This window comes from Phanerochaete carnosa (genome assembly GCF_000300595.1).
Source record: "Phanerochaete carnosa HHB-10118-sp unplaced genomic scaffold PHACAscaffold_8, whole genome shotgun sequence".
Lineage (NCBI taxonomy): Eukaryota > Fungi > Basidiomycota > Agaricomycetes > Polyporales > Phanerochaetaceae > Phanerochaete > Phanerochaete carnosa.
Genome location: NW_006767635.1, coordinates 818,879 through 842,352, shown reverse-complemented (window position 1 = coordinate 842,352; position 23,474 = coordinate 818,879). Strand labels below are relative to the sequence as shown.

The 23,474-nt window shown below is 53.9% G+C and overlaps 7 protein-coding genes across 7 annotated transcripts; 3 read left to right on the top strand and 4 right to left on the bottom strand.

The window, feature by feature from the left end:
- Window positions 1-350: 350 nt before the first annotated feature.
- Window positions 351-2,172, bottom strand: PHACADRAFT_30972 (uncharacterized protein; the record flags this gene model as incomplete). Its single annotated transcript, XM_007398477.1, has 7 exons — window positions 351-578; window positions 634-694; window positions 740-1,210; window positions 1,287-1,421; window positions 1,472-1,526; window positions 1,573-1,671; window positions 1,728-2,172. 7 exons carry the CDS (start codon window positions 2,170-2,172, stop codon window positions 351-353), a joined length of 1,494 nt encoding a protein of 497 aa, XP_007398539.1.
- Window positions 2,173-3,378: 1,206 nt separating this feature from the next.
- PHACADRAFT_260851 (uncharacterized protein) lies at window positions 3,379-5,336 on the bottom strand. The gene is made up of 7 exons (XM_007398734.1): window positions 4,917-5,336; window positions 4,762-4,860; window positions 4,657-4,711; window positions 4,471-4,605; window positions 3,952-4,418; window positions 3,821-3,900; window positions 3,379-3,766 (listed from the first exon to the last, which is right to left on the bottom strand). Exons 1-7 carry the CDS (start codon window positions 5,305-5,307, stop codon window positions 3,539-3,541), a joined length of 1,455 nt encoding a protein of 484 aa, XP_007398796.1. The 5' UTR covers window positions 5,308-5,336; the 3' UTR covers window positions 3,379-3,538.
- Window positions 5,337-6,402: 1,066 nt separating this feature from the next.
- On the top strand, window positions 6,403-7,185 carry PHACADRAFT_260850 (uncharacterized protein). Its single transcript, XM_007398733.1, has one exon. The coding sequence runs from the start codon at window positions 6,632-6,634 to the stop codon at window positions 7,112-7,114; it is 483 nt and encodes a 160-aa protein (XP_007398795.1). The 5' UTR covers window positions 6,403-6,631; the 3' UTR covers window positions 7,115-7,185.
- Window positions 7,186-9,557: 2,372 nt separating this feature from the next.
- PHACADRAFT_260849 (uncharacterized protein) lies at window positions 9,558-11,307 on the top strand. Its single transcript, XM_007398732.1, has 5 exons — window positions 9,558-9,623; window positions 9,685-9,859; window positions 10,030-10,702; window positions 10,755-11,109; window positions 11,163-11,307. Exons 1-5 carry the CDS (start codon window positions 9,573-9,575, stop codon window positions 11,169-11,171), a joined length of 1,263 nt encoding a protein of 420 aa, XP_007398794.1. The 5' UTR covers window positions 9,558-9,572; the 3' UTR covers window positions 11,172-11,307.
- A 31-nt stretch (window positions 11,308-11,338) lies between these two features.
- PHACADRAFT_164382 (uncharacterized protein) lies at window positions 11,339-13,349 on the bottom strand (the record flags this gene model as incomplete). Its single annotated transcript, XM_007398731.1, has 9 exons — window positions 11,339-11,569; window positions 11,637-11,930; window positions 11,987-12,168; window positions 12,224-12,281; window positions 12,331-12,439; window positions 12,495-12,693; window positions 12,783-12,889; window positions 12,942-13,235; window positions 13,291-13,349. The coding sequence occupies 9 exons, from the start codon at window positions 13,347-13,349 to the stop codon at window positions 11,339-11,341; spliced, it is 1,533 nt and encodes a 510-aa protein (XP_007398793.1).
- A 1,719-nt stretch (window positions 13,350-15,068) lies between these two features.
- Window positions 15,069-17,696, top strand: PHACADRAFT_211704 (uncharacterized protein). The gene is made up of 10 exons (XM_007398730.1): window positions 15,069-15,451; window positions 15,507-15,795; window positions 15,862-16,052; window positions 16,117-16,227; window positions 16,282-16,329; window positions 16,382-16,454; window positions 16,508-16,778; window positions 16,834-17,042; window positions 17,093-17,298; window positions 17,356-17,696. The coding sequence occupies exons 1-10, from the start codon at window positions 15,264-15,266 to the stop codon at window positions 17,516-17,518; spliced, it is 1,749 nt and encodes a 582-aa protein (XP_007398792.1). The 5' UTR covers window positions 15,069-15,263; the 3' UTR covers window positions 17,519-17,696.
- Window positions 17,697-19,676: 1,980 nt separating this feature from the next.
- On the bottom strand, window positions 19,677-22,887 carry PHACADRAFT_149103 (uncharacterized protein). Its single transcript, XM_007398729.1, has 9 exons — window positions 22,658-22,887; window positions 22,302-22,596; window positions 22,050-22,240; window positions 21,827-21,991; window positions 21,699-21,771; window positions 21,375-21,645; window positions 21,102-21,322; window positions 20,844-21,049; window positions 19,677-20,787 (listed from the first exon to the last, which is right to left on the bottom strand). Exons 1-9 carry the CDS (start codon window positions 22,834-22,836, stop codon window positions 20,622-20,624), a joined length of 1,767 nt encoding a protein of 588 aa, XP_007398791.1. The 5' UTR covers window positions 22,837-22,887; the 3' UTR covers window positions 19,677-20,621.
- Between the last annotated feature and the right edge of the window lie 587 nt (window positions 22,888-23,474).

Below are 23,474 nucleotides of genomic sequence, written 5' to 3'. Positions count from 1 at the left end.
CGGGGAAAATTAATAGCGAATCCCATTGTACAGTACACCGTAGGGTATATAATACGTACGGGTATGTGCTACAGCTACTGAGAATTAGGTGCGAATTATTACGTTACTAGATTATTTCCTAGATCGATGACATAAAATGGAGGTGACTCCTCGAGTACCATGCCCGGTATCCACTGCGCGGCCTTTGAAAGTCCTCAAGCATAGATGTGTATTCGTGTGACGTTATTACGCGAAGACAAGCTAATGCAGGACTCAGAAAATAGTAGGAACAGGTATGGGGGAAAATATGCTCAAAGTGTGGTCGAACGAGTCGTTAAGGGCTTGGCAGAAAAATCAAGGGAATGAAATACCTAGGCGATGACCAGCGGTTTTACATTCATAAAGCCCTCTACAACCTCGAGCGTAATGTTGAGCAGATCAGCAACAATTTGCGGCGGCGTGAGGGCGAGCCATTGGGTAGCGCTGAAATCGATGAACTTTGGAGCCTTGAACATTTCGAGGTAGACGAGCGGCTCGGTCGGGGATGTGTTCTCCACGTAATGTCCGTAACTAGCAGGGAACACCGCGGTGTCGCCAGGCTAGGCAGCGATGGATCAACATATGGATAAGAGAAGGCGATAGCGAACTGCTTACTTGGAAGTCGAAGGTCCGCGAGGAACTACAGCCTCCGAAGGCAGTCGCGCGAGCCGTACCGCTAATGATATACAGCCATTCTGATGGAGCAAATCAGAAGTCTGACAAGAGCGCGTCATAGAGGGTGAATGCACCATCGTCGTTGTGCCAGTGCATCTCGCGTAGACCATTGGGCTCTACGTATACCAATGCACTGGCAACTAGCTTGGACACGGGGAAGTTGATCACAGAGTCCTGAATCTTGAGCCATCCTCCTCCACCAGGAGCGACGGTCTCGTTTTGGTCGGCAAGGCGGAAGATGTAGTGCGACGGGTCGATTGTGCCTTGCGGGCTCGGTACGGCCTCCTCGTCAGCATGTCCGAGAGGCGGCGGCGCCTTGGTACTCGGTAGGATGTACGGGTCCTTCTGGGGGATCTTGCTCAGAATGTTTATGTCGTCGATCCCGAGGTTCTTCGCAAGCACCTCTAACGGTGTGCGCGCGAACCAGTCTGAAAGCATGAATGTCGTGCCAAGTGCATCGAAGTCGCCATCGGTGAAAACCAGCAGGAGCTCGAGGCCGTCACCAAGCGCCCGGATGCTGTGGGGCACGCCTGGCGGAAAGATACAAAAGATACCATGAGCATATAATGGACGGTAAGAAATTAGCAACTCACTAGTAGATATCTGGATCGCTGATATTGGTCGGACCACGAATGTCCGAGATGAAGGATTTGCCTTCCTCGTCAATGGCCGTGAGACGACCGTTTCCACCAAGGACATAGCCCCATTCAGCCACGCGGTGCCAATGACTGGAACGAAAGTTGGAGCAAGTGATTATTGGATTCACATATATACTCACAGCTCACGGTAAGCATTCGGTGCCATGGCAATTTCCGCCGCAGAGAAGTCCTTCGCTATCCAGACATCAGCGCGATGCCAATAGTACATCGAGGGACTCACAAGGTGGTAGGTCGGTAACTGTTTGCTCTCGCACCCACCCTCCATTCAAGAGACGAGTGTGCGAGAGCGACATGCTCCACTTCAGGTTCACAATACTCCCTGAAACCAGAGAACAGTCAGGTCCATGCGCTGCGCAAGAAGCTTAGGCGCAATACCTTGATCGGTAGTGGGTGGAGCGACGTTGTCGACGTTCTGCTTGTCGAGCTCGTGGTTGCTATTGCTGAGGAACTTGAAGCCTGTGCCAAGGCGCGTGGGTTCAGGATATCCCGCAGTGAAGGTCGCCATCTGCCCGGCATCGGGCGCGGTGACGCCGTCACGCTTGTCCATGGTTACGGGCGCGACAACGAACTCTTCTGGTCGCAGGTGGCGAGGCTGATACCCCGACTCGCGACGGCAAGCAAGGTGCAACGGAGACCTCACCACTGGCGCGGGTGCCTCGTCCTCTCGTGCCTGCTCCGCTTCGGAGAGAGGCGACGTGTAGGCCGGCTGGACAGCGAAGATGAAGAAAAGGAGGATAGACCAGTGGGAGTGCATGACGAGAGGCAGGTAGCTGGGGTGGGACAGCTGAGCTGCTGGTGCTAAAGATGTCAACGCGCCCATGGTGGGCTTTTAAACCAGTCTAGTGGGCTAGGCATGGTGTTAACAGTCAGATCACTTGACTGGACAAAAAGATTGCAGCAGTCCTTAGCGGCGAAGTCAACGTGGACGTCAAGGTCCGTATCGGCGGACCTGTTTGATACCACGCCAGATGATCCTGTAATTTAGAGTCGTTATCGAAAGACGCATATGGCATAATGCTATTACTTACACCGCTGTGTGAGCGAGAAAGACGCAGGTAGACCATTGGTCGGCAAAGGTCAAAACTATGAAGCCCTTCAGGCTGGGACTTGGACATACTGTGTGTGCCTGGTGCTGCTTTACTGTGCGCGGACTTGCATGTATATGGCCATTGCAGTAACGACAGATATGAGGTGCAACTGAACGGGTCGCATTTGAGCTTGCGGCCCTCTGGGCAAACAAAGTTTTGTTGACCTCTAGTCCGAATAGCAGAAGGGTATTCGGAATTCGAATGATGCCCACTTGTAAACCGGGCGCCCACGAACGTTTGAACACGCTACTGGCGTCCGAGGCATCTATTTCTGGAGACCGCCAGGTACAGGATGCCTGACCCTGCACGGCACTTTGAGGTGGTCACCGAGCAGGCCGTGTATTGGTGACGACCACACATGGTACACCAGACGTGTTATAAGCACGACTTCGACTCTTGCTATCGCTACGAGTATTGAACGCTTAACAGCGCTATATGAATTAGTAACAGAACTACATACCTTTCAAGGTCAAGCCGTTCGACGTGTTTGTAGACTAGGTTGGTACTGTTCCCGTAGGAGACTCGGACGCAAGGTTGGGCAATGGAACTAGTACTGAGAAAAACCGGAGATAATTTTTTGATAGACTTAGATATCTTTATGCTCGTGCCATCGAATGAGTGAGCTAATTCGTGCGCGTTTGGACATCTCCTGGGCACAATCAGAGAATACGGGAAAACGAGTGGTTGAGGTTTTTGAACAGGGCTTGCTTCGGCGACGAGCCGTGAGAATTATCGGAGCGCTCAGTCGCCAACTGCCGCCACCGTGCCAAAATACTGAGACGGGCACTCATGTGATGCAGTCATTTCACCGCAGGATAGCGGGCATTGGAAGTGGACAGGCATGAAGGCCCTTGACACCGCCCGGAAGTAGGGGAGAAGAGGATGGCGGCGGCGGCGGCGGCGGCGGCGGCGGCGGCAGAAGATGGTGACGAAGGCGAGGCAGAAATTTAGTTTATTGTATACAGAGATGTTAGCCGTACTACAGATACGCCGAAGGCAAGCTAATGCGGAACCTGTAAAACAGCCGAAAGGGGTATATTATTGTGTCGAAAAGGTCATTAAACCAGATTTTCCAGGAAAATCAAGGGAGTGCAATGTCTAGGCGATAATCCCCGGTTTCACTTTCATGAAGCCCTCTACGACCTCAGTCGAGATATTGAGCAAATCAGCGACAATTTGCGGCGGCGTAAGGGCGAGCCATTGGGTCGCACTGAAATCTATAAACTTCGGGGCCTTGAATAGCTCGAGGTAGATGAGCGGCTCAGTCGGCGACGTGTTCTCGACGTAGTGGCCGTAGCTGGCGGGAAACACCGCGGTGTCGCCGGGCTACACGTTTTGGCTCAATACATGAATGATGGAAGGTGATGACGAGCCGCTTACTTGGAAGTCGAAGGTACGCGAGGAGCTGGAGCCTCCGAAGGCGGTGGCACGAGCCGTACCGCTGATGATGTACAGCCATTCTGATAGAACAAGTCAGCAACCGGATACGAGGTTGTGGAAGACGGACGCACCGTCATTGTTGTTCCAGTGCATCTCGCGCAGGCCATTCGGCTCCACATGTACCAGTGCGCTGGCGGTTTGCTGAGACACGGGGAAGTTGGTCACAGAGTCTTGGATTTTGAACCATCCTCCACCTCCGGCAGCGATGGTCTCGTTTTGGTCGGCGAGACGGAAGACGTAGCGCGACGGGTCGATCGTTCCCTGCGGGCTTGTTACGGCCTCATCGCTGGCGTGTCCGAGAGGCGGCGGCGGCTTGGTGCTCTGCAGGAGGTACGGGTCCTTCTGGGGGATCTTGCTCAGGATACTTATGTCGCTGATCCCGAGGTTCTTCGCGAGCACATCTAGTGGCGTGCGTGCGAACCAGTCAGAGAGCATGAATGTCGTGCCGAGTGCGTCGAAGTTGCCGTCGGGGAAGACTAGCAGGAGCTCGAGACCCTCATCAAGAGCTTGGATACTGTGGGGTACGCCTGAAGGAAAGCTGTAATAGAGATAAATATACTTGATATTGACCATGTAAAGACGCGACTCACTAATAAATATCTGGGTCGCTGGTGTTAGTGGGCCCACGAATGTCCGAAATGAAGAATTTGCCGTCCTCGTCGATGGCTGTAAGACGTCCGTTCCCGCCAAGGACATACCCCCACTCCGGCACACGGTGCCAATGACTGAGACGGAGATTTTAGCAGGTGATTATCAATGAATATATATATACTCACAGCTCGCGGTAGGCATTGGGTGCTATGGCAATTTCTGCCGCGGTGAAGTCCTTTGCTGTTTGAATTTGAATCAAATAGCAAGAATTAAATGAGAGCCAAGCTCACAAGGCGGCAGGTCAGTAATAGTCTGCTCCCGCACCCACCCACCATTCAACAGGCGAGTGTGCGAGAGCGACATGCTCCACTTCAAGTTCACGATACTCCCTGGGATCAGATGTCAGTCAGGGTCATGTACCAAGTAAAGGGCGCGGGCGCCATACCTTGGTCGGTGGTGGGTGGAGCGAGATTGTCGACATTCTGCTTGTCGATTTCGTGATTGCTGTTACCAAGGAACTTGAAGCCTGTGCCAAGGCGCGTAGGCTCAGGGTTCTCCGTGGTGAAGGTCGCCATTTGCCCGATATCGGGCGCGGTGACGCCATCACGCTTGCCCATGTGTGGCTCGTCGTCGTCTACAGGAGCAACGACGAACTCTTCCGGCCGCAGGTGGCGAGGCTGATACCCCGACTCGCGACGGCGAGCAAGGTGCAATGGAGACCTTACCACAGACGAGGGAGCCTCGGCTCGCACCTGCTCCGCTTCGGAGAGAGGCGACGAGCAGGCCAGCTGGGCAGCGGAGGCACAAAAGAGAAGAATAGACCAACGGGCGCGCATGGCGGGAGAGCACAGCTGAGATGAGATGGTCAAGCTGCTGGTACCGGAAATGTAAGTGCACTGCTGTGCGCTTTTATGCATGCCCAGTGTGCTCGGCGTGGCATCAGTAGTCAACAGTCGCTTGAATGGAAGGAGCGGCGGCGGTGGTCTTAGCAGAGAAGTCAGCATGGACATCGAGGTCCGTGTCCGCGAGCCTCCTTGGCACTATGCCAGATGACCTCGTAGCATGGAGTCGTTATCGTCGGACCAATGTACAACATGTCAATGCTTACATTGCTGTGTGAATGAGAAGGGTGCTGACAGAAGGCTAGTTGGAAAAGATCAAGTTCTAGGAAGCACTTGGCATTCAGCAAGACTTGAACCTCATGCTGCTTGACGGTGCGTGGGCTTGCACGTATGTTGGTACTGCAGCAAACGGCGGCAGGGGCAGAGCGTGTGTGAATAAGCTGTGCTTAAAACCGCAGTTCCCGAGGGTATCCAAACTTTTGGCGATCCCCACCCCGGAAAGCAGCATAGCATGCGGCATCTGAATGACGCTCGCTCGTGATCGGCCGTCTATGACAGCCCGAATGCATATGTTCCTGATTACTCGGAAGCAATCGAGTACACACTTCCTGGCGCCGTCCTGCATTTCAAGTTGGACACAGTCGTCGTGCAGACGATACCCCTGTAGATGCCTTGAACACCTCACATACTCATGGCTTTAAGCTTCAAGCGCTATCGCCACGAGAATTAAAGATGTGAGCACGCTGCACAGATGCCGACGAGGACCGGAGTCATGATACGTACCTTCCGATGTCAAGCCACCCAACGTGCTCGCAGACCAGAAGAACTGTTTCTGCATCGGATGCAGGTCAGCCAATCTGATGGCAACGGTATGAATGGCAAGCCGAACTGACAGGCCATCATCCACCGTTCTCCTTTACGGAATTCATGGTCACCATAGTTCTGCTTCAACAAGAGTGCTTTCCGCCGGACGACAGCCCCTTAGTGGAAACTGTACCTACAGAAGGTGTAATTTTCAGCCATGTTTGGAATACTCGAATATCTATCAGTGGGTATGGGTAGCGAGCTTAGTACAGCCGTCTCGTCAATCTGCTGAGAGATACCTTTCTCAGAGTTGACTGCGCTTTGACGCCACGGGCATTTTGCATCCCTTTTCGGCGAGGGAAAAAATCGGCGTGGGAAGAGCGTAGGCTGGCGCATGAATAGAATATCCGCGGTCACCGTGCCTGGACGCTCGGCCTTGTTTGGGTGCCTGCGACAGACACTCATGGTACATACAGCTCACCCGGCTTCGCCCGTTTCTTTCTATCCTTTTGTGATGTCTAATCAAACATTTTATCCAGTCTGCCTTCGTGGCTTCGCTGTCGCCCTCAGCTGCGCACCATCTTTTGCTCGTCCACCTTTCTTCCTTTCTACCTCCGTCTTTTTCAATCACGGTGTCTTCTCTGTGCTCTCGTCTTCCCTCCTCGATCCCTGCTCCGACTTCCTGTTGGTATCACCCAAGTTTCCACTATCATCACGCCCCCGCCCCCTTCTCCAGTCTATGCCCCGCCGTTCGGGCCTTTCTGTACCACCTCTATCTCAGATCTCAGTTTTTATGTCCCTCTATTTCTTTGTCAGACGTATCTTCCGGGTCTGCCCCTTGGTATTTACTTTTCGAGAGATTCCTATCAGTTTCCTTCAAAGCTTTCAGTTCTCTATCCTGGATCGATGCCGCACTCACCCGTTGCCGTGCATATGGTTTCTAACGAGTTTACGTGACCATTCTCTGGCCATAGACTGTCTCAAACAACAGTTCTAGAATACCATGCCTGCATGTCCAAGCGCTGCATGCATATGTCCGGGATAATTCCACCGAGAACCCCAGCTGTTCTGGCCTGTGGCTCTATGAGCAAAAGAAAATGAGTGCTTATTTTGCTGACATACATCTTCTCAAAACCAATTCTGCGGCTGGAGCCAGCCACCGACACCGCTAGCTCAGGTTCTCGCGGTCAGCGGTTTCCGAGGTCTCTGCTTCTCAATAGCCGATTTCCGGAGAAACCCTCCGATGGGGCAGCTCGCTCCCACGGGGTCTCCCGTGGTTCGTGCATCCTGCACCCACGGTCTCTGAATGCACTGAGCAAGACTAAGCAAGGCCGCTGCTGCCGCGGACGGTTCTTCTTCAGTGTTCTAGACCAGGCATACTGTAGCGATATGACCAAAAGTTCAGGTCACGGTCACGGAGCCTCTGAACAGGCCGAGGTTGAACTGGTGGTCACGGTCACGATAAGCCGATGAACCGGCTGCGAACTAGCGTGACTCGGGCGCTTTTCAATATATTCGGCATTTTTTTTCCCGAATTTTGATCGTCGCACAAGCTCAATGTTGTCTTCGGAGCACACAATTGGCCCATGAACTACTCACCTAGAACTACATATATTGCAAGAAATATCCTCCTCCTCGTCAGTTTCGTGTGCACGGTCCGTATCATCAGGCCAGTCAACACCTAGGACAGCCTTGGCAAGGGCAACCAATGTGTCATCCACTGCACGAGAATATCCAGAGGGAGGTACACTGTTAGAACGTGCTCCTTGGAAATATACACGGGGTAATGCTCGCATCAGGGCAGTAGTCCCGGCACTCACAGATATCCGGATATACCGCTTCGTCCTCGCGCGGGCGAAGGTGCGAGAACCCTTCTTAAGCCCAAGAGTTCGGCCTAATACACATGTGCTCCCGACGGCGGCCTTGCCCAACGCGGCCTGCGCCCGCCTTAGTCGCGGTTGGGTCACCGAATCGAGGTCACGGTCACGAAAGGTCTCTGAACTCTGAACTGACCAGGTTTCAAGCTTTCAAGTGTCACAGGTCACAGGGCCTGAGGCCTGAGGCCTGAACTGTTGGTCGTATCGCTACAGTAAGTACTGTCTATCATTCTATTTGCCCGGCTTTTTCCGATCGCCGGAGGCCTCAGGCTTCGGGCTTCAGTTGCGCGACCGTCGATGACTTTGCGGAGAGGGTCGGAACTCATTTCAATTAATAGCCAGATGCAGTGCCATTTCTTTCCAGCTCTAGTCTACGAACGAGTGCTGTACAGCTTTGAATGGTGTCCGTTACGGTACACAGAGCGTCGACGTGTGCAGCGGCGTCAAGCATGCGATCCTATGACGGACACTAGTGGATTTCGTGCACGCGAAGCGAGACCTGACAGGTCTGCCAAGGCCCGCCACTGTTCCTCCACATGCGCCAGGCTCGCTTGGTACGCGCATCCTAGTCATTTGGGGGAAGGGGGACACTATTCATTGATATATCGATACCGTATACCGGGCATGCCTGGTGCTGCCAGATTTTGGTAACTTTGCAGGTGCGTTCCAACTTGTTCAACGAGCCGACCCCCCTGGCTATCCTCTCTGATGAATTCGTCGTGACTGATCTTTCTCATTGCAATCCATTGCACTCCATTCAGCCATGGTCGTCACTGCCTTTAGCCAATAGTTGCGCCCGTACGCTACTCCGTTCGCGTCTTTGTACGGCATGTATCCCCTCCTGAAGACTTGGGCATCCGTGCAGCCGCGAGTCAACGGCCTACTTCGCTCTCGTCAACTGTACGCATGCTCATCTCAGCTCTAATTTGAAGGAACAGTAGCTCGGACGTCGCCTTACGGAGTCTCGTGCTTCGTCTCGTGAATGCTGGAAAGCCGGGCAGGTCACAAAAACACGGTGCATAGTCTCGGTCTGTGCATCTACGCCGAAAATTGCACCGCGGTGTGACGTTGCCCAAGTGGGGAGAAACAGCGCTGTTTCCAGCCGAAAACTCACCCCATGATGCAACAGAGGTCGTCTTGGACCCTGCGAGCTCTCGTTTTGCGGACTCCGAAACAGTTTGGCCACGACACTCTTCAACTTATCACTATTCCGCACGTCTCAGTTACCTCCGAGCGATGTCCTTCCGCTGACACGCATTTCAGCATTGGTTCAAGTCTTGGATCATTCGCCCATGGCCACCGTTCAGCCGGTGCACCTCGCCATGACTTCCTTGTACTCGAGCATCTATCACCGTTATTTTTTGTCCCTGCTTTTTTCGTCTCTATTTCACCACATTTCTGTGTTGTTCGCGTCCGCTGCCGTCGAAGACTCGTAACTCGTACGGGAGGGTCATGATATCAGATCAACGATGGGGTCAACTCCACGTGGTATAGTAAGCGCCTGCATTGGCGATGGAAATGATAACATCAAAAAATTCGAAAAGCTTTCTCCTCGTCGACCATCACCTCCTCCTCAAAATGTCGCTCGGTACGCTTTACACCATCCCAGGGCAAGCTCAGGGCAAGCGCGTAAGTATGCCATTCGACGGTGCGGCTTGTTCAGCCGGAAAATGTGACGGTTGCCCCTCAGGTTCGCGCTGCTGCCGCGCTCGCAGGTCTGAAGGTCGACCTGCCTGAGAGCTACGTTCACTTCCAGGACAACAAAAAGCCAGAGTTCTTGTCCAAGTTCCCCCACGGCAAGATTCCCGCCCTGGATGGTGCTGATGGGTTCAGGATTTTCGAGACCACTGCCATCTCCCGTTACAGTGAGTCAATGTTCGACCGGCCTCTAAAACCCCCTGCCCTGGCGAGCGAGATGAAAAGATAATCACATCAGTTATCCCTGTCTTAACATCCATGTCGAGACTTTAACCAGATTCTGACTCGCCAAAGACATCGATCTCGAGCTTTTACTGATTCGTCTCTCCCTCACCAGTCGCTTCTCTTGCTCCCAATTCCACTCTCCTCCCCCCCGATCCCAAGGTAGCTGCCCTTGTTGAGCAGTGGGTCTCCGTTGCCGACCATGAGATTGGTGACTACGTTGGTCTCATCAACCAGCTCTGTCGCGGCGTCATCCCCTATTCGAAGCCCGTCCACCAGACCTTCACCGAGCGTGCTATCCGTGGCCTTAAGACCGTTGAGCAGCACCTCACGACCCGCACCTACCTCGTCACTGAGCGTATCACTCTTGCCGACCTCGCCCTTGCATCTGTCGTCTTCCGCGCCGCCCCCGTGATCCTCGATGCAGAGCTCCGACCGCAAGTCCCCAACGTCATCCGTCACGTCGAGACGATCGTCAATCACCCTGCCCTGAAGGAGATCTATGGCCCGCTTGATTTCTGCGAGAAGGCGCTCCAGTTCATTCCTCCACCTAAGGAGAAGAAGGAGGCTAAGCCCGCTGCCGAGAAGCCCAAGGCGGAGAAGAAGCCCGCGAAGAAGGATGATGACGACGATGACGATGACGATCTCGTTCCCAAGGAGGAGCCCAAGGCCAAGAACCCGCTCGATTTCCTCCCCAAGTCGAACTTCAACCTTGAGGACTGGAAACGTGCCTACTCCAACAAGGACACTCGTGGCCCTAACGGCTCCATTGAGTGGTTCTACCAGAAGTGAGTCTTCGTCTGGGCGCAGCTTAGTGCCATGCTGACCTTCATTCCAAAGCTTCGACAAGGAGGGCTTCTCCATCTGGCGCGTCGACTTCAAGTACAACAACGAGCTGACTCAGACCTTCATGTCCTCGAACCAGATCGGCGGCTTCTTCAACCGCCTCGAGGCGTCCCGCAAGTACCTCTTCGGCTCAGTGGGTGTCCTCGGCCAGACGAACGACTCCATCATCGCCGGTGTCCTCATCGGCCGTGGCCAGGACATCAAGCCGGTCGTCGACGCTGCTCCCGACTATGAGTCGTACGAATACAAGAAGCTCGACCTCGAGAACGCCGAGGACAAGGCTTTCTTCGAGGCTGCTCTTGCCTGGGACCTCGAGATCGGCGGCAAGAAGTGGGTTGATGGCAAGAACGTAAGTGCCCACAGCTGTCACTGTTCTTCTCAGTTGCTGACAACCGCCCGCAGTTCAAGTAAAAGTTCCACCTGTGACGACATGCTGACGAGAGTTGTATCCATTGCTCTACTGTGTCTCCTTAGATCATCTTGTGCTGTGTCTGTATAATGTAGCAATCAAAAGCAAAAAGAATCGGAAGATATATCCTTGGACGACGCCGGCGGGCATTATAACTTGTACATTCAGTCTATGAGTCTACGATTCCGACGCTGTTTATCCTGTGCGAAAACCACCGCACAACTGCGCTCACGCCCGCCATGATAAGGAGCGAGCTGTCGAAGAGCGCGCCGAAGACTTGGTGTTCGGGTAGCGTCGAGAAGAGGTTCACAACTCCAACATCCGCCTCGGTGTCGGGGTGCGAAGGCGGCGGGGGGAAGGACGTGCGGAGCTGGATGAGCGTCGTCAGGAGGTAGATGCCCTGTTGCGCTCTCGTCAGCGGCGCGCATCGACATCGGCTAATGTGTCACACAGAAACGCAAACGCACCATGAGCTGCGCGAGCATGAGGAGCATGAGGCTCGCGCCGAGGTTGCGGCTCGTCACGCGCAGTGCGCGCGCGACGCCGCGGAGGACCATGCGGATGCTGCTCAGGATGATCACGCCGACGAGCGCGAGGCTGATCTGCCGCGCAAGCATCGCAATACCGTCCGCGTCGACGTGCACGGCCGGGATAAGCGAGAGCAGGTACGCGAGGCAAACGGTGATGACGTCGGTCGTGCGCCGCCCCGTATCAGACGGCGAGGCGCGCGGGCGCCGCGGAAGGACAAGGTTGAAGATTGCCTTCGTTGCGAGGGTTCAGGACCGGTGCTGGTGAGTGAAGAGAGGGGGGCACGCACGACGATGATGCGGTACACACAGTACATCGCGAAGAAGCACCCACCCCAGTTGATCAGCCGCCCGCTGACGGTCTGAGAATACTCTGCCTTGCGCTGCTGCTCCTTGAGTGCCTCAAGATTCCGCGCCATGTGGTATTCCAATGCTTCGAGCCCCGCTAGCTCTTGGGTCGCACTAGATATATCTGCCATCGGCTGCATTAGGGCGGTGTGATATACTTAGTCTTGACAGGCGCGTACCAGAGCTTCCGCTCAGGCTGGAAGTGACCTTGGAGAACCAGGATGCATCTGCTTTGGGCTGTTCATCTGCGTCAATATACAATGAATTGCGAGTGAGCATAGCCTACCTGTTCAGACTGCATACGCTCAATAGAGTGTCTTCGCTCAATCAAATCATTGCGTACACGTGAAAGGCCTTCTTCTGCGACAAGAATATCCTCGCCTGAAGGTGCCTTGCTGTGTCAAAAGTCAGTCATGAGACCGCTGGCTCTTCAGCTGGGCTAAATCTTACCCTTTGCGCGAGAACCATGGAAGATAGCGACAGGCATTGTCTATGGCTCCAAATCCGGATAGCGCACCTAGGATGACAGTTCCAGCCGCTGTCAGACGAGCGAGCACCGTGGCCACGATCCCATGCGATGCAGCACCCGCAGGTACTGGAATAAAGGACAGAAGAAACAAGAAGACGCCAATTGGGACCGCGTACAGTCCTAAACGAGGAAGGGTAGGCCTTTGTAGACCCTGGAGACCTAAGGCATGTCAACCGAGGCTCAAAAGGATGCGTGCTCTGCATAATCACCTGATGCTGAGCGATAGCTCAAGACTAAACTGTATGAGAACGGGATGAAGAGTACAATTGAGGCAAGTAATGTGCAGAGGGATATCTGCCAATTCAACAATCGTGTTCTGAGGACAGATCTGAATCAGCCGAAACAAAGCGCAGGCAATCAGAACGAACCGCGAGTGAAAAACATCCAAAGCTTGACACATGAGAAGGATGAACAGCGTTAAGCTTTCGGAAAAGCACAGCGCAAAGATTGCGCGAGAGATGGTCGAGTGCAGCGCACGTTTCCGAGGCACGAGCGCATGCTCCTTTGGGGCGAGCCCCGCAGTCGATGGAGTTGGAAGCGTGTCTAACTCTACATCATCTTGTGCTACGGGATTCAGAGGTTCTGTCTCGGCGGATAGGCCCTGCAAGTCGTGGTAGAGGCTGCGCAGCAGATACCTCCGGGCAGAGAGAAAGATCGCTGCTCTGTGATACCGTCGTAAGTATGGAAATATTTCTTCAAAATAAGGGCTGAGCTTACCTCAATGCAAATAAGACAGCGGTTTCCAATGTCAAGGAAATGACCCCAGGAGACGACATAGCTTGTGCGTGACCGTTCTCACGGCTCAGCACACCGAACCAGGGCAGTCAAGCCTAAGATTCTAGTAACAGTCTAATTTTCTTCGTTTAGAGATGTGTATAGAGTCTCTAGACGCGAACTTACAGTAATACACTCCCGCTGAGTCGTATGACCACGAGGTTCACTGCTCGAGACCAGGTGCGCTAGGCGCCAGCCATCGGCCGTCGCGGAGCGCCCTAAAGTTCTCACGTTCGCGTCCCAAACGTCGGCCGTCTTTGACTTTCGTTTCACACGAGTCCATCTCGCAATGCCACGTCCTTCAAGTCAGCTGTGCCTCCGAGATTTTTGACGACTTCAATATGTTAGCTAGCGGCTCGCAGGCTTGTTTATCGTAGGACTGTTTCAGGCCGAGACGGCTTACGACCAACAACCCTCAGCCACCTCATTAAGCACAGAATTTTGGTGAGCCCTGGCTTCACGTAGGAGGCCGCGATAAGCCCTGCCAAGGATTGGGAAGGGCAAAGATAAATGTTCTGGTTGGCTTGTTACAGCTGACTGTCGCGATCACCGAAGTCGATGCCTAGCCATCTGCGCCTGTAGCTGCTTCTTCGGCGGCCTCCGATATTCCTTACGCGTCTTGAACAGGTCAAACCTTCCACTTGACTCGCGGCCGCTCCTGGTGTTGACGCAACACAGCCTGCCGCTCTGCCCACCGCTGCTGGACGTGCTGGCTGTGTCGCGTGCAACCTAAAGCATTGACGTTCTGGAAGATATTCTGGGGCCATCGGGCAAGAGAAATTGCAAAGCAGCAATACAAAGTTTAAGCAGTGCTGGATTTTACTCGCTTGCAAACAAGGTTGACCACGCTGATAGCTAACTGGGATGATTTCACGTAAAAGGAAGCACGCCTGCTAAAGGCGGCAAGCCCTATTGATCAAGCTGGTGCCCTGGCACAAATACCGCCGTACAGGATTGCCATATATCCACCCATGTTGTCTCGGAGTAAAACACAAGGGCTGCTGGGGAAATTATGCCATAAAGTATTCTCGCATGTCAAAGCCGGAAACCACGAATCTCGACTAATTTTTCTCAAGTTTCGCCCTTCGAGCCCGACCCGCATAATGTCACAGGGGCATCTGGGAGATAGTTCAGACTTGTGTCATTATATCCTGCAGATCATTGGAGGACGAGTGTCGCTACGACGGCGACGGTCAAAGTCGTCCGCGATGGCTGGGGCTTGAAGATGCTGACTCCTCGGACATCTCCTGTGACAAGCATAGCTGTGTATAATTAGAATAAATAAGCGACGGTGTCGAAAGAACGGTATTCTTCTTGGCGTTGTGGCAACAGGGTGTGCGTCTCGGCTCATTCGGTTCGCGATGACGACTATGTTCACAACTTCGCCGGGTGGCCGTACAAGGATATCCGACGGTATGCGGACTTTGTTCGACTAGATACGTCATTAATAAATCATGTAGTCAGCGGGCGCATTGGGCTAGTGGACCGAGGTGGGTGAAATGCAAGGGCGACCAGTGAAGGGCCGCCGTTTGACAGCGCGTCGGAGACGGTGCGGACGGCGGCTTCTGAGGTTTGTGGAACTGTTGAAGTACTCAGAGAGGGTTCGCAGCCATAACATCAGTTTGCTTTATCGTTACGACCGCGATAGAATGGCTGTATGCACAGCAGAAGTCAAGCCCGCTGTTCGAAGTAGCGACGCGCTACTGGGCGCTCTGTGGCTTGCCTCCTTACCGCCATCACTGCGGCCGAGTTCGAGTTACGCGGCGTCGACTTTCCATATACGTCCAAGCTATGCAGTGCCCTGATGATTTCTTACCGCTGCCCGCGACCTGCGAAGGCCTGTGAATCTCCGAGTGCCATAAAATGGCAGAACGCGCAATAGCGTGAGGACACACTTCTTTCCTTCTCCAGGCGCAATGGCAACCACGCAACATCCTGAGTTGACCAAGACCATTTGCGTCATTGGGTCCGGTGCTGCAGGGCTCATTACTGCACACACACTCCTCCGCGATGGTTTTACCAATGTCGACGTGATCAGCAGAGATAGCTCTGCGGGAGGTATCTGGGCGGCGGAGCGCGTGTATCCTGGTCTCGTCATTAACAAGTACGCGTCTTACTCTACTTCTCGAAGTTCTTCTGGCTGAGACTCATTCATTTAGTGTGCACGGCGAGTTTAGGTTCTCGCACCAGCCCATGCCTGCCCCGACAAACTCGGAAGAGACTGGTGGCCGCCTCTCCGGAGACGATATGCGCAAGTACATGGAGTCATTTGCCGAACGCTTCCTCAAGGGCCGGATACGGTATAACATGGATGTCCTCAGAATCAGCAGGCATGCTCCCAGCAAGGACGGCGCATCGACTACCAAGGGCTGGACAATCGATGTCATGGACAGGAAGACTGAGTCTCAATTCCAGCTCGACTACGACAAGGTCGTCCTTTGCTCTGGAGTACGTCCTTCTACAACTTCACCAGGCTGTTAAAGCTCTCATGCTGACGCTAACTGTCTTCTGTAGGGCTGCAGTGAGCCATACACCCCTTCGACCCTGACTGAAAGTGCTGCCAAGGAAGCCGGCTTCACCGGTCCTGTCTTCCACTCTGCGCAGCTCCGCAAAAACATGGACAGCATATTGGCTGCCGTCAAGCCCATCACGGATGTCAACCCTGGCAGGGCGATTGTTATCGGCGGCGGTAGGTCTGCACAAGAGTGAGCGTCTTCTCTTGCATATGTTAAATGGCGGGTATTGAGCGTGACATGCTATGCTGTTTAGTGCCGCCGCATTCCTTGCAAACCAGGGACGCAAAGTTTCAGTCGTCTTCGAGACCGCAGATGCAGTCATCGCCACCCAAAGTCCTGTGCCCGAGGTCATCCGCAAGAGCAGGTAAGCGCCACGCTCGATGGAGCAAGAGGGCATTCCGCTCATCGCCCACTACAGGTTGATGTCCATCCTATCCCCCCATGCCGAGTTAAACACCAACCTTGAGTAAGCCTAGTTGTAAGCTTTGCAAGTAATGAGAGGCTAACAAGTGGCGCAGGCGGTTCCTCCATAATACTTGGGTAGGCAGCCAGATAACGCACGGTATCTGGAACGCACTAGGAAGCAACTCGGCAAGTCTTCAATGACGACTAGTCATGCACATCCATCACTCATTGTATTGCAGTTCAGTGCTCTCTCCGTCCCCCAGAACTCTCCCCTCCGGAACTCACACTCCCTGTTCTGGGAAGCGCGCACCAATGATGAGGGCAAGACGAACCCATACCGCTTCCATGGCCTCGTTGCGGCTGGCAAGATCAAGCTCATCGCTCCCAACCGTGTAGAGAAGTTCGGCAGCGACGGACACTCGGTCGTCCTCTCTGATGGCACTCGGGTCGAGGCAGATGCTGTCATCGTTGCCACTGGCTTCAAGTCTTCGTGGGGAAAGATGTTCGACCGTAAGCACCTCCGGCGAACGCGCATCGTAACCTCATGCTGATACATAAACAATAGGCAACACGCTAGTTAAGCTGGGTCTCGAGCGCGAATCTGCGTCTTCGCGTAACATCAACTACACCGAAGAAACCAACTACGCCTCGCTGTCCGGCACAACTTTGCCGCATCCTGCCAAGCCTAACTACAAGTTCCCTGCGTGCATCTATCGCGGTATTGTCCCAGCTGAGAACATCCTCGAACACGATTTCGCCATCAACGGCGCCATCGTAAGCGCCTCTGTTTCTTTGTAGCGTTATGGGAGCTCATGGGATGATAGATGTCCGCGAACAACGGCTACACTTTCGAGGTTGCCTCGCACTGGATCGCGTCGTACTTCCGCAAAGACAGATTCCTTGACATGCCTGCATCCGTGGGCGAGGCGGTCATCCAAACCGAACGGCACAATGCGTGGCTCAGGCAGCGCTACCCCGGTGCGCACGGTGCTCTCAGCGAGAGCTACAGCGGCGATATTACATTCTTCAAGTGCGCTACGCCCTTTTTCTGCAGTCACTATGTGCTCACTGATGTTCGTCTGTGTAGCTGGCCGCAGACGACCGACGCACTGCTGCAAGATATGAGCCTCCGGACGATGCGAAGTGGAGGTAGCTTCCTCACCTGGCCGTTCAAGTCCATCGACATCTCGGAGATTGCAGACCTTACGGAGGAGCGTGAAGAAAAGAGAATTAGCCAGCCGGTGTGGTAAACGTCGGCTTGAAGCTAGTAAAGACTTCCTTTCCAGTTGCAGCAGTATTTTATATGTATGCGCTAGCTGTATCTTTTTTTAAATCAGGTTTTCTTGTCATGGATTTTTATGTCAATGTACAGCGTTTCATGTAGAGGACAAAATAGAGATAATCAACCAATGTTAATGTTTGTGCCGCGTTGCAGAAGCGCCACAAAGCTCCCGATGCCCGACGCTTTCCTGAAATAGCCTTCCGCCATGCGCGTAAATAGTAGTTAGTCATTTGCCACGTGGCTGCACCGGCTTCGTTGCCTTCAGACGTATTCGGGATCGCAGGCGCTGCGCACTCCGACACTGTTACCGCCATGGACGACCGACCGCCCAGCCTGACCTCGAGAGCGGAACCCTCAGCGAGCTCTGTCAACGCCGAGACGGCGACGGCGACTCATCTCACGTTCTCGCAAGCATTGCAGACGGTGCAGGAGCCAGATGTGAGCGGGATTGCATCATGCGTGATTTGCCGGGACTCATCCACAGCGCAGGCCAACATCTTCGTCGCTGCACAACGAGGCGACGTCCAGGCAATCCGACAGCTCATAGAATCCGGTAAAGCCAAAGCTACCGACCGCGACGAACAGAACATCACTCCGCTGCACTGGGCTGCAATCAACGCACAGGTCCCCGCATGTCGGTTTTTACTGGAGCAGGGCGCGGAGGTTGATGCTCTCGGGGGTGACCTTGTGGCGACGCCAATGCAATGGGCCGCACGAAACGGCTACCTCTACGTGATTCAGCTGCTCGTTGCACACAATGCCGACCCGAACATCACCGACGCACAAGGTTACAATACGCTACACCTCGTCACGCACTCGTCATCGGTCATGCCCCTGCTCTATCTCCTGCACCAACCTATCAATGTAGACTCGAAAGATTCGCAGGGCCACACATCACTCATGTGGGCGGCCTACCAGGGCGACGCGCTTTCTGTGGATCTGCTCCTGAAGCACGGCGCCAGCCCCGGTACGAAAGATGATGCTGGTCTCACCCCGCTCCATTGGGCAGTCGTTCGCGGCAACCGAGTCTGCATCCGAAGACTGATAGAGGCCGGCGCGGACATTGCAGCCAAGGACGGCGAAGGTAGAACGGCCCGAGACATGGCGGTAGAGCTGAAGAGCCTGGGAGCATGGAAGCGGGCTTTGGAGGAGGGTGGGTTCACTGAGGACGGGGTCAAGAAGACGAAACCTCTCAGCGAGGTACGCATATATGCTGCTTCGTTTCACCTGTAGCTCATCTCCTTGCAGCGGAATACGAAGGTCGCCATCTTTATACTCCCGGCAATATTCCTGTGGCTCATGTTCATGACCCTATCAATCCTTCCTTGGTTCACCGGCATTATCCTCGCTATGGCTCTGTTCTTTGCCATGCACCATGTGAGTACATTTTGAGAATGCGACGGGCCTTGATGCTGATGGAAGTATAGATTGTCACCCGCGTTTTTTTGGACAGGTCCAATTATACCGACAGTGTAACAGCAAGCCCATATTTCGCTGGTATCATCTTCGGTTCTATGGTGTGGGTCGCCTATGCCTGGATAACGCGTTTGCTGCACCGTGAGTTGCGGCTGTCTCACTTCCCCTGTCGGCTACTCATCAAAGTTGCAGAGGCCCAATCGCACGCATTCACCCATCTTTCCTTTGCGCTGACGTTCGGTCTCTGCGCATATAACTTCTTCCGCGCCATCAGCCTCGATCCTGGAACATGTCCCAAGCCGTCTAGCGACGCTGAGCTGAAGTCCATCATTGAAGACTTGGCGTCAGAAGGACGCCTCAATGGTCAAACATTTTGCATACAGTGCATGGCTCGTAAGCCGTTGCGCTCCAAGCACTGTCGAGTTTGCGACAAATGCGTCGCTCGTCATGACCAGTGCGTATTGTTTGTCTCGTTATATACTGGTACTCATACGCCTCTGTTAGTCACTGCCCGTGGGTGTGGAATTGCAGTATGTATACCCAGGCAAGATTATCTGAATTGTTGCTGAAGAAGCTTTTCAGTTGGTGCCGGCAATCATCGCCAATTCCTGCTCTTTGTGCTTACCCTCGTCATTGGCATTGCTCTTTTTGACTACCTCGCTTTTGCATGTAAGTGATTTATGCAGATGTTCCCATGCGACCATTCTAACCTGTGTACTTACCAGACTTCTCATCGTTTTCGATACCCACGGAATCCCCTCATATTTCCCCTTCATGTGTCCTCCCGTCCTACCTCTGTGCCATCACAGCGGCCGATACCTTCCTCGTGTCTGTCACCGCCTGGGCAACACTGCAGCTGTCGTGGACGGTCGTGCTCCTTATTACTCAGCTCTGGCAGGTCGCGCGACAAATGACCACGCTCGAAGTCTCCAACCTAGGTCGCTACGGCTTCATGGGTGGTCGCGGTGGCGCCAGCCTGGGGCAGCAGATGGGTCATCAGCACCAGCATGCGGGCTCAGACGACACGACGGGCCACAGTCATCATCACCATCGGCACGGGCTGTGCGGCGGCGGAGGCTTCCTTATGAACCTACTTGGCTTCGACCGGTTCACGAAGGGCAAGGCGGCCGACGGGCTCGCACGCGCAGCTAAGGCGCCGAACCCGTTCCATCTCGGTATCGTCGGCAACTGCAAAGACTTCTGGTCGATGGGCCGCGAGCTCGGTGTCGAGTATGAGCGGCTGTACGACGTCCCGTCTGAGGGTTTTCTCGAGGCAAAGCGCCAGCGCGCGCGCGACGACGGCGAGGAGAACGGGCGCAAGTCTCTCCGTCAGAGCCTCCTCATGGGCTTCGGCTTGGGCAGGTCCTCCAACCGCAGCGGTTACGAACCTCTCAGCCAGGTGTAGCGCGCCCGATAGAGACGGCAGATAAAAGTGCAGTATCGTGGCGCTGGTCTCGGTATATCTGTAATATCTTGTTTCATTGCATGGACTGTCAGACACCTCGTGTATCGTATGGCAATTACTCTCGCTCTCTGCATGTCGTTATAAACTTCTATGTACCCGTGTTCGCAAATATCTTAAGGAGTGCTCGGTGCAAATGAAAGATACTCTTAGATTAAAAAAGGATAGAAGCGAGAATATTATGATGTGTCTTTTATGCCCGTGTCGTATGCTGTACGCGCTTTGCGATACGCTCTTCCTCAAGATACTCTATTTCCTTCAAGTCAAGTACTTTGAACGGCCAGGTAAACCAGTTCCCGCCGCTTCGCATGATCGGCAGGTCCATATCCTGGAGTAGCGTGTCAGCCAGCTGTGGCCATCTGCGAGAAGTCGCTGAGTTATTCTGTGTTCCTTTGGCAGGCGTAATGTGACATACCCCAGCATTGCCATATCAGCAGAATATGAGTCGTTCGCCCACCCGAGCATGCCCGGGAAGCGCACGCGTAGCCACGAGTTGTTCCTCTCCGCGTCCTCGACAGCAGCCTCGACTGTTGTAGGCACGCGTAGGAACGGATCCCTGCGGAAGTAGGACGCGATCCAGTGTGCACAGATCTCGAAGACATATCCGGGGTTCGTTGTAAACTGCAATAATTGTCAGCTTCGGGTCGTCTGTGAGAGGTGGAGGGAAACGCACGATGCTGCCATTGACCGCAAAGTCGCGGTTCAGGATGCTCTTCGCCGGAATTATCCCGCGGTATATCGCCGCAGCGTTCTCTGCCGTGGGGTCCAACTGTCTGAGGAGTGCACCGGTGCCGGACGGGTTGGCAAGCGACGCGTACGCGTATTCTTTCCGGTATTCCTTATCCTCGGGCGGCGGTGGGTGGACGTCCAGGCCGATCTCCTCGTAGGTTTCCTCTGTGGAGACCTGTCAGTACCCTGCAGCGTAGTGGGAGAAGTTATCGCGCACTGTCAAAGATGTCGGTCCACGACGATTGGAAGCCAGTACAGAGGACGACAGCGTCCGCCGCTATGACGCGCCCATCTCCCAGTATGACCGAGCTTCCGTCGCTGCCGAAGCCCGTAGCGCGGGCGGGAGCGATGAGGTCAATCTTGCCATCCTTGACGAGGCCGAAGAAGCGGTCTGGCGATGGAACGCCTTCATCATTTAGGCGCAGGCCCCAGAACAAGCTATGCGTGTTCCGAAGAGGCGAGTCCTTCGGAACGCCGAGAGCTTTGAACTGTACGAAGCCCGTCAGTAGAGACGTGACTTTGAATTGAATGAATGGCGTACTGAATCTTCAGCGAGTCGATTCCATACGAAATGTGTGATTTTGCTGCCGAGCCAGGTTTGGTGGAGGAACCATCTAGTAACGACAAAGAGTCAGAGCAAGATACCATACCAAGAAGTCTGTGCAGAACACATACTCAAGCCTGGTGTTGATTATGCGACTCGACGATAGTACAGCCAGTAGTCTACTTTTTCGGACAAACTCCGGTAGAGGACTGGCGGTGCCCATCACAGAATCTGACGTCTCAAAGACCACGGAGACCTTCCTACCACGGTTGGCGAGGTATGCTGCAGCGCTGTGCCATACCAATGTTTGAACTTAATGCGTATTTGTCAATGAAAGAGTCTGCTTACTCCCAGGCTGATTTTCCGCCACCGATGACCACTGCATGGCCCGGATTAGGGTCAGATTGGGGCTGCACGGCTTTTAGTAGCTTATCCACGTTTTTCTTGAAATCGAGCGAATGGAAGACAGGCCCCTTGAAGCCCTTAACCTTTGCAGCTTCAGGCGACAAGGAAACGGGATACTTCGGTGTGCTGCACCCCTATATGAAATCCAACATGAATGAACAGCCCCAGCGCATTTAGGTGCAGAGTGCAACATACTCCGGTGCATAACACAACCCTGTCATACCTGAGCTGACTCTCCTCGCCTGTGTTGCGGTCGCGAACAGTGATAATCCACCGCTTGCTGGGAGGGCTGCTAAGAGTGGAGAGATCCGGCTTCGCGGAACGAATATTAGTCACGATAGTGTTATACCGCAGCTTGCCCCTCAGAAACCTGTCTGCGAAGCTCTCCATGTATAGCCGCATATCTTCTCCGCCTAACCGGCCGCCTGATTTAGTCGTATCTGTCGGTGGAGGCATAGGCAAGGAAGAGAATCTGTACTCTCCATAGACGCTACGTATCAGAGTGTCCCGGTGTCAATGACTTCTACAAGCGAATATGCTATGGCACTCACTTGTTAATCTTGAGCTCGGGGTACATTCGCTCCTCAGCCCACGTGCCGCCCGGAGACTGGTCGCAGGTGATGACCTCGACGTTCTTGAAGCCATCCTGGACGAGCACTTGTGCACTGATCAGGCCAGCTGCGCCGGACCCGATGACGCAGATCGATTTTTCGAGCTCAAAACTGTCCATGTCGGCGACAGTGCAGTTAAGAACCCCGAGAGATATCGGCTTTATAGAGGGCCTTCAGGGGCGAAGACAATCAGCGTCGCGCACAAGCGAAGTAGACAACTTGTGCTCATTATCGGTGGTGCGGAGATTACTGATCGGACCCGGCACCATGAAACAGACCACAAGCCTCCGAGGAATCTTGTTACGGAACCCCCAGCACAGATCTATTTGGACGCGAAATGGTACTCACAGAACCAATGCTACTCGTAGCTTGCAATATGCAGGAGGGAAGGAAGAGCTGAAGCCCGGCGTGGAGCTGCAACTGATGGTGAACCAAATGCACGGTGTTTTCACTCTGGCACAAGCAGCTGACCAGCTCTGGCCAATTGGTGGGCGATTTTTCTTCAGTTAATTGGAAAGTCTGAGACCATAGCCATGTTGAGCGGTTGGATGTCTCAGCTGTTGGATTCAGCCCGGACTGTTCCGACGCATGTAACGCGTCGCGCGTCGTAACTGATTCATTTTCTTGATGCGCACTTTTTTTTCCTTGTTTCAGTTCCATTTATGGAGTCTAACCCTTGCCCGGTATCACTCCTTCGCACTTGAGCCTTATGCATCCTTGCGGTCTGGACTCGTCTGGACTCTGGAGCACAGCAGTA